The sequence below is a fragment of the Muntiacus reevesi genome, chromosome 2 (assembly GCF_963930625.1).
Source record: "Muntiacus reevesi chromosome 2, mMunRee1.1, whole genome shotgun sequence".
NCBI lineage: Eukaryota > Metazoa > Chordata > Mammalia > Artiodactyla > Cervidae > Muntiacus > Muntiacus reevesi.
Window position 1 is genome coordinate 267432861 of NC_089250.1, and position 8934 is coordinate 267441794.

The following is an 8934-nucleotide window of genomic DNA, read 5'->3' on the forward strand; positions in this document are numbered from 1 at the left end:
TCATCCTTCACTTGTCCAAAGCCAGACTTAGAGATTCTGTGAATTCAGGGACAGAGAGTGGCTGGCAAGGGACACAATACCCACTGTTTTCTGCAAGCCCAGAAGGCACTCTTATGCCAGCGGTATGCTGTGTGTGCTCAGTCACTCCGTCATGTCCAACTCTTTGTGACTCCATGAACTGTAGCCCGCCAGGCTCCTCTGTTCATGGAATTCTGGAGTGGGTTGCAATTTCCTCCTCCAGGAGATCTTCCTGACTCAGGGATGGACCCCAAGTGTCTCCTGCATCTTCTGCATTGGCAAGCAGGTTCTTTACCACTAGCCACCTCAATAAATCGACTCCATCACCCCCAGCAGCCCAGCTATGGAGGAGGAAACTTCCTTAGTTGGCAGACACAAACTGAACTTGGAGTCAAGGTGTGCACATTTTTGGAGTTTTTTTTAAAAAAAAAACAACAGTGTCCGGAGATTTTTGCAGAGCCGTGCTCCTTAGGCTGCAGCATTTAGCACCATCCCTCCCCGCTCCCATCTCATGCTTTAGCATATCTGTGGTTTTTCAGGGGCTGAAATGTTAAGTAAAGTTCCGCTTTGCTCACACACTGTCTCAGTTACAGATAAGTTTGTCTTCCATCAACCTTTCCAGCAGTGGTGAGCTGTTGACCTACTGGTTGTCTCTTTGTTAGCTTCTTCACTGAGGTTACCTGGAATTCTAGAATCCCATACCCTCTGGAAGGGCCCTGCAGGGCTCTTTACAGGCATTAGAGTTGACGCTCTCTAGAAAACATCTCCCCACCCCTCTAGAATCATTCTAGAGCCACAGAAGGGGAGTTGGTAGGTGCTTGCTGTAGAATACCCATGAGTTCCTTCAGCACTGCTAACCCAGAGAAGAGAACTATCTCTTCTCAAAAAAGGCCAGGATGGTCAACACTGGAATGGTGAATTCCCTGTTACTGCGGGCAGTGATCTAGAAGTACTCTGGTTATGGCCTGGGAAGAACAGGTGGGCACTGTGCCTTCTAGAACTGCCACAAACTTTTCCAGACATCACCACCCACCATGCAAAGGTTTTCCATTGATTCTAGAATGTTCCAGCAGTGGCAGGAAACACCCATGCCCCTTTTTTCTAAGTCTAGCCAACTAGAATGACTCTAGAAATAGGTGTCCACCATCTGCAGGACCACAAGCTTCTCTAGAATCTTCTGGACTTCCAGAGATGCATACCGTTAGACTTACATGGATCAGGCTATTTCAGAAAGTCTCCCTGTTCCTCAAGACAGCCTACATTTGGAGCGGAGACAAGTCAGCATTAATGCCCACCCACTCAGGCAGGAAGGCAGCCTCAGGTTTAAAGATCTTCAGGAAGCTGGAATCAGGCAGGGTGAAGTTGGCCAGGTAGACGGTGTCTCCACCAGCCAGGTAGGCGGCCCAGAAGCCAAAGGTGCCAATGGTCATGATGGTGTGGTTGCACTGCGTGAGCAGCGCAAAGTCCTTGCCGGGCGCATCCTCCTGCCCGTCTCCGGCGAAGATCACATCCCCCCGGGAGGTGTCAATGTTTTCCCGGCACCACTCCATGCCATTGCTAGTGACCACAAAGACGGGGGCTTCGTGCCGGGCCCGGAACCAGTCCATAGCCTGTTGGAGGTAAGCGCGGTCCCCCACCACACCCTTCCAGTGGAGGGGCATCACCTCTAGGTAGTCCCCGCGGCGCACGTGGACACCCACGAAGGTGCTCGGGCGGTCCCCGGTGCGGGGGAGGCGGAGCCCACTCAGTGAGCGCTGGGCCTCCTGCCGCAGGTGCTGGTGCAGGGTGAACTCGCTGCGGATCTGCTCCCGGAGGTGATGGAAGAAGGTCCAGGAGCAGGGGAAGCCCGTGAGCTTCAGCCAAGGCTCCTTCAAGTGGGTGTACTCCTCTGACATCCAGTCATGAAGCTCCAGCTCCTGCCAAGGAGCGTGTCTGTCTACCTCAGGCGCCAGCACAGGCAGCGTGATGCGGAACACGGGGGCCAGGACGGCGTGCATGGAGGGCTGGATGAAGGCCTGGCGGCCATTGAGCTGGGCCAGGGCCAGCAACGTGGCGTACTGCCCCATCTGGTTCCCAAACCGGCCTTTGGGGTCGATAGTCCAAGTTCCTGAGACAGAGGTAGGATGCTTGGGACAGGAAAAGGTGGTGTTGGGGTTCAGGCAGAGGATGGCCACGGGGGAGGTCACCCGGCTACGATCTGGACACAGCAGGGACAGGTCTAAGCCACTGTGAAAGAGGTAGTGGTGGATGAGGAGGACGAAGACGCAGGCAAAAACACAGGCTAGCAGGAAGATCAGACAGAGGTGACGGTGGCTGGGAGCCCACATGGCTGCTGGACAAGAAGAGTAGATGAGGAGACATTAGAGCTTGAGAGAGTAGAGGAGAGGGCTGAGGGAACCAGGAAACAATGAGTTTGGACTCCTGGGCTTGAGGGTAAAAGGAATCAGGGCTCTTGGATCTGAGTGAGGAAGAGCTAAGGGCTTGGAATTTCCAGCAATGGAAGATGGTGAAAATTAGTGGTTTCCAAAATGACAATGACCCAGGAACCACCAGCTTGTCCCCATATGTGGGAATCTCAGTGTCTCGGGTGCCCTGATGTGGGGCAATGTTGCCCCCAACTCCTTTCTGGGTGTACCTGTGTGTGAGGGGCAGAGACCACCACGGAGGTGACAGGAAGCGACCATCAAGTAGAATGTGAGAGGCAGGAGACCCAGGCCTGGATGGGGGAGGACCTTGATTCCTGGAGGAGCAGGAGTTGGGGGGTCGGGGGTGGAGGAGACTCCCGGGTGCCGTAGGGGGTTAGAGGTTGGGGGTGCCCCTCTTGGGACTGAAGGCCCGACTCCTGGGTACGAGGCATCCACATTTCTCACTCACCTGAGCTCCTGGCGAGTGGCGGACCCACAGTCGGCTTGGGCTTGAATGGAGCGCTCCGGCTGCAAGTGCAGACCGCATCCCGCGGGGGGCCCACCTCTGCCCCCCTCCACCTCCGCCCCCCTCCACCCCCCTCCTCGAAAACCTGGACTCCAGGTTCCCAGACACGACGGCCCTCCCTCTCCGCGCCTCCTCCCCCGACTGGCTGCGAAGGTTCCGGGAGGAGAGAGGTAGGAGAGTGGGCGCGGCTCCGAGAATCACAGCCTTCTCCCTTCCCCGGCCCGGCAGGTAGCTCAGACAGGCAGCGCCCCGCCCCATCCCTGGCGCCGAGCCCGGTTCGGCAGGTTGGGAACTGCAGCCCCCGCCCCCTGCCCTCCCGGGACCCGGAGAACCTTCGCCTCAGCCCGCTCCGCACACCCCCCACCCAACCCCCGCTCCAGGCCCAGGCAGCCTACCTGGCCTCCCTAGCAGCCGCATCTTTTCGTGGACACTGTGATCTAGCTTGCAACTGCCAAGCTGGATCCGGATGCTCCAGTCCGTCGACTTCTCCCTCTTCCACTCCGGTGTCTGCGTTCACCATCCTGGATGTGAACCTGTGTTCCTGGATGCTCCCAGTCCGGCCACTCCCGGGCGCCTGGTGCTGACCCGGGCATCCCGGTGCTGGCGGCGAGCGCGATCCTCGGCCCCCTGCCGCGTGCTTCCCCCGGGAGTGGGGGTGGGTGCGTGGGTGGAGAACCTGGTCGCCAGGCTGTTCCACGCGCGGATGCAAAGCCTCCTCCAGCTCTCAGGATCCCGGCGTGAGAACCTCCGGCCCGAACGTGTCCCCATGCCCCACCAGGGGCCGCCGATCCCGCCCCCGCTCCCCTGCACTCGCAAATTCCAGAGTCCCAGGTTGTCCTTTCGAGGGAATCTTAGTATGCAGCGCCTGACTTTCTACTTTCTAGAAGGGCACGTCCCGCCTCTCCTGAGGTCAAGAACGGAGAAAGCAGAAATAGAATAGAGTTTCTCCTCCCTGCCTGCCTCAGAGGTCGCAGCAGGCCTCTTCAAGGAAAAAACGCTGGGCTCTTCCTGCAGACCTGAAACCTTTTCCCCTGTCGACTGTTGCTCCCCACCCGCGCACATCCCACCCGTGGCCCGAGCGGTCTGACTATCGACATTCAAGAAATCAAAGACCCAGGGATTGGACTTGACTCTCCAGGATGTGATCATAATTTCTCCAGATCCAGGACTCCCCAGCCCCCAGCCTCTCCTCAGACTGAGAAATCTGGGCCCTCCAGTCACCCCCTCATTCAGATCAGGTGATCAGACTCTAGTACCCTTGTTGCTGTTGCTCAGTTGCTGAGTCGTGTGCGACCCCATGGACTGCAGCCCGCCAGGCTCCTCTGTCCTTGGGACCTCCCAGGCAAGAATACTGGAGTGGGTTGCCGTTTCCTCCTCCAGGGAATCTGCCCAACCCAGGGATCGAACCCGAATCTCTTGCATCTCCTGCATTGGCAGGCCAATTCTTTACCACGGAGCCACCTGGGAAGTGGTCTTTACCATAGACCTTGCACCCTTCGGTTCCAGGAAATTGCTCACCCCCTCATCCCCCTTGGGATCTTGGGTCTAACTTCTCCCTGAGCAGCCTGAGTCATTTGCCAACTCCGAGTCAAAGAGTCACCATCGCACCCCACCCCTACCCACCCCCCGCTTCCCCAGGCTATTTTGAGGGCACCTGTCTGATCCTGGGTAGCGTCTGTGGTGAAAGAAACATCAGGATTGCATCAGGACCCAGGAGGAGGAGGAAGCTGGGATGTTTCGGGGCATGAATGCCTGGGATGCAGTTACTCAGGAGCTTGTCTTGTAACTCCCAGATCATGACACCTGTTTGCTTGAGGAGGACGCTTTGATCCTGTGGGGCTAGCTGCTTTCCTGATGATCAGCAGACCTCAGAAAACCCAGAACTTCAGGTGAGATGCGGAAATTCCAGTTGTGGGGCACAATCTCCTCAGTTAGCCAGAAAGGCGGGTCCCTGTTCCCTTCCTGCTATCTGCAGAGTCAAGGTCCCCAGACCCTTCCTTCCCCAGACCCAGGAGTCTGAAACCCCAGCTCCCTCCTCCCTCAGGCCAAACAGTCTGGGCCCTCTAGCTGCTTTCACCCAGGTCCCAGTTCATTAGATTTCTATCCCCCTGGTGCCTTACACAGTGGAGGCCAGGCCCCCAGCTGGAAGGACCCCCGATTGCATCATTCGTCCAGGTTGACCTGGACACCGTGGAATCCTAGCATCTGCCAAGTGGGTCAAATATCACGGGTCAGGCGTCGGGAAGGTGATGGGGCGGGTCTGTCTGGATATAAATTCTGGAGTGTCTGCATCCATCCCAAGAGATCTGGGTGTCCGGTCAGCTGTGAGTCCACGTGCAAGGGGACCCAGACTACTGGAGCAGCCATCTGAGAACCTGCTCTCCGGGGCAATCGGGCTCTGAAACAGGATCTAGACCATTCAGCTCTTCAAACCCCAGACCCCAGACCCCACCTGAGGACGTGAGCCACTGATGGGCTGGGACGGGGCCAAGTTCAAGCACTTGGGACTGCGGGTCCCTGTGCTGGCTGTCCTTCTGCTAGGAACCTGCCAGGCGCATCCCATTCCGGACTCCAGCCCCCTCCTCCAGTTTGGGGGCCAAGTTCGCCAGCGGTACCTCTACACGGATGATGCCCAGGAGACAGAGGCCCACCTGGAGATCAGGGCCGATGGCACAGTGGTGGGGGCAGCCCGCCAGAGCCCTGAAAGTGAGTATGTGTGTGGGGAGATAGGGCTTGATCCTGAAGCAGTAGGGAATTGGGGCCTGGACTCCTGAGTCTGGGGGAGGAGCAAAGGCCTCCTGAGTCCCTGACCACTTTCTCCCCTCAGGTCTCTTGGAGCTGAAAGCCCTGAAACCAGGCATCATTCAGATCTTGGGAGTTAAAACATCCAGGTTTCTATGTCAGGGGCCAGATGGGAAGCTATACGGATCGGTGAGTTTCCAAGATCCCCGTCCTTGCCCTCCACCCTTGCTCTCCCCATCCTCACAATCTGAGGGACTAGGTTGCACCTTTGATGTTGGTCAGGCTTGGTTCGACATTCTCCGCATGCCCCAAACCTGGCCAGGATCCCCAGAGGAGGGCGCTGTGGTCATCAGCGTTCACAAGAAGAAACGGAGGCTCTGGCAGGGCGACCACCGGCCCCAAGTCAATGACCCGGGAGGCCAAGTCTTGTGACTCGTAACCTGGACTGACCACACCGGTTCCCACAGGCCTGGCTCATGCTGGGCGAAGGGTCGCTCCGGGAATCGATGGCCTGTAAAGTGAACCTGACCTTGGGTGCTAGCCAGATGCCCCTGCCAGAACTTAGAGAGCCTCCCCTGATCCCTGGGCTGGAATATTCTTCTCTGTGAAGTGGGGGGCGGGGAAGTGCGTGGGCCTCGCAGCGCCACCTAGGGGTAAAGGAGGGACCTGCCTCCGTGGTTTGGAGTCCGGGAGGAAGGGGCTGGGGGGACCTCGAAGATGCAGCTGAGAAAGTAAGGGGTTCCCCCAGCTCCCCAACAGTCCTGGGACTGGGGGGGCTGGACTCTTGAGTCTGGGAGAGGATAGGTCTTGGAGTCCTGCAGGAGCAAGGGGGTATCGGAATCCCCATATCTCTGATCTGACTCATCCCCGCAGCTGCAGTTTGACCCCAAAGCCTGCAGCTTCCGGGAGCTGCTTCTTGAAGACGGATACAACGTCTACCAGTCGGAGACCCTGGGCCTTCCGCTCCGCCTGCCGCCCCAGCGCTCGTCCAACCGGGACCCGGCCCCGCGGGGACCTGCTCGCTTCCTGCCGCTGCCCGGCCTGCCCCCGGCGCCCCCGGATCCTTCAGGGATCTTGGCCCCGGAGCCTCCCGACGTGGGCTCCTCGGATCCCCTGAGCATGGTGGGACCCTTGTATGGCCGAAGCCCCAGTTATATTTCCTGAAGACGCCCGCTGTGTATTACTGGGTCTCCTCTTTATTTATTGCATTATTTATCTTATTTATTTTTTTATTTTTCTTACTTGAGATAATAAAGAGTCTGAGAGGAGGATCAGAGTGAGTTTGTGTGGTTTGAGGGGGAAAATGGGAGTCTGCTTCCGCGTCTCTCCTTGTCCCTCCATGGCCAGCCACGCTGTGGGAAGGTCCCAGCCTTTTTGCGCCCCTTCCCCGGCCGACCCTCAGTGTTTGGCTCCACTAAGGCGTCCCCAAAGGCTGTGGACTATCCGTGCCCTTTGACAGGACAGTATTTGTTATTCTTCCCTCACCCCCTCCCTGACCCCAACCACGTGTTTGTGTTGTGGAACTATTTCTCTGCGGTAACTCAATAACGGGGACATTTTTTAAAGTGGCACAAGCGGACCCACATCCTTTTGGGAGATGTGGTTTTTTTGGGTTCATTTAGCACTAGGGATGGTCCTCAGGGCTGGGGCAAGGACTCTAGGATTCTGGAGATACAATCGGTGCTAGGAAGGCCCTTTTGGGTCCTGAGGATTCAGAGGTCTGGACATTTGGACACCTGGATCCCAGGAGAGCAGGGGAATCTGGGCACCCTGGTCTGAGAGAGGAGGGATTGGAGATTGAGTCCTGTGTCTCAGAAAAAGGACTTGAGAATCTAAATGCTTCCATGCAGGTACTTAAGGACCTTGGAGAGGAAGACTGTCACAGAATCCAATCTCAGTGAGCAAGTTGCCCGTCCCCACTTCCTTTCCACCATCTAGATTTCCATATTGCTCTTCAAGCTATTTTCCGGTTAGGAAAGACGCGAAGACAAAGGTTTAGACTACACTTCTAGGACCATCCCTAGTGCTAAATGAACCCCAAAAAACTACATCTCCCATGAGGGTGTGGGTCTGCTTGTGCCATTTTAAAAAATGTCCCATTATTGAGTTACCGCAGAGAAATAGTTCCACAACATAAACACGTGGTTGGGGTCAGGGAGTGGGTGAGGGAAGAAAAACAAATACTGTCCTGTCAAAGGGCATGGATAGTCCAGAGTCTCTGGGGATGCCTTAGTGCAGCCAAACACTGAGGGGTGAAGAAAGGCTGGGTCAGCTGTGGTGGGGTCCCGGTTTTCTGACTGATCACTGCAGCCTCACAGGAGGTCTTGAGGAGACCATTATGGTCTTGAAGCATGGATGTGTTAGTCACTCAGTCGTGTCCAATTCTTTGCAACCCCGTGGACTGTACCCCCACCTCCCCCACCTCCCCCCACCCCCACCCCACCACCCCAGGCTCCTCTGTCTATGGGATTTTCCCAGGCAAGAATACTGGAGTCAATTGCCATTTCCTCCTCCAAGGGATCTTCCTGACCCAGGGATTGAAACTACATCTCACATGTCTCCTGTATTGCAGACAGATTCTTTACACTCTGAGCCATCAGGAAAGCCCCTCTCCTGAAAGTACATTTAAGAATTCGCTTTGGAGGGCGTGGGGTGGCCCAGGATAACTTTGTCCTAGCCTCACTGTTCTCAGAGCTCACTCTTTGCTGTTTCCATAGAGTATAAAAAAATACAACCTTTCAGTACAGCCACACCGCCAATATTTCAAAGAGAGAGCTATATCTCCTCTGTTTACTTCCCCACCCGTACTTGAACCTTCTCTCTCCTTTGGAGTTCCTGCCAAAATCAATCTGGATTTTGCTTCCATTAGTTTTCACAAGAATGGAGCTTTGTCCAAGTACTCAAAAGAAAACTGTGTCACATGATAGGTGGTAATTATCACTACAATAGCACTCATATTACAAGATATAAATGTATCAAACTAACAGGCCATATACCTTAAATTTATACAATGTTATCTGTCAGTAGATTTCAAGGGTGATTATTTTTTAAAACTATGGATCTTTGTTCTTCCAAAAGAGATTCCCTTGAGTAATTCTGTGATCTCTGAGGACCCAGACCACCCCAGCATCTTTCAACCTTCCCATAGTGTCCAATATCCAACTATTAATTGGAATATGTGAAGCTGCACACACACACACACACACTCACACTGCTGTTCTCAGATTATCTCACCAAGTTCTC

At 55.5% G+C, this 8934-nt stretch overlaps 2 protein-coding genes across 2 annotated transcripts; one reads left to right on the top strand and one right to left on the bottom strand.

Annotated features, from left to right (window-relative positions):
• Nucleotides 1-223: 223 nt before the first annotated feature.
• On the bottom strand, nt 224-2976 carry FUT1 (fucosyltransferase 1 (H blood group)). Its single transcript, XM_065920703.1, has 2 exons — nt 2893-2976; nt 224-2347 (listed from the first exon to the last, which is right to left on the bottom strand). The coding sequence occupies exon 2, from the start codon at nt 2343-2345 to the stop codon at nt 1275-1277; it is 1071 nt and encodes a 356-aa protein (XP_065776775.1). The 5' UTR covers nt 2346-2347; nt 2893-2976; the 3' UTR covers nt 224-1274.
• Nucleotides 2977-5420: 2444 nt separating this feature from the next.
• Nucleotides 5421-6855, top strand: FGF21 (fibroblast growth factor 21). Its single transcript, XM_065920704.1, has 3 exons — nt 5421-5655; nt 5777-5880; nt 6565-6855. The coding sequence occupies exons 1-3, from the start codon at nt 5421-5423 to the stop codon at nt 6853-6855; spliced, it is 630 nt and encodes a 209-aa protein (XP_065776776.1).
• Nucleotides 6856-8934: the final 2079 nt, after the last annotated feature.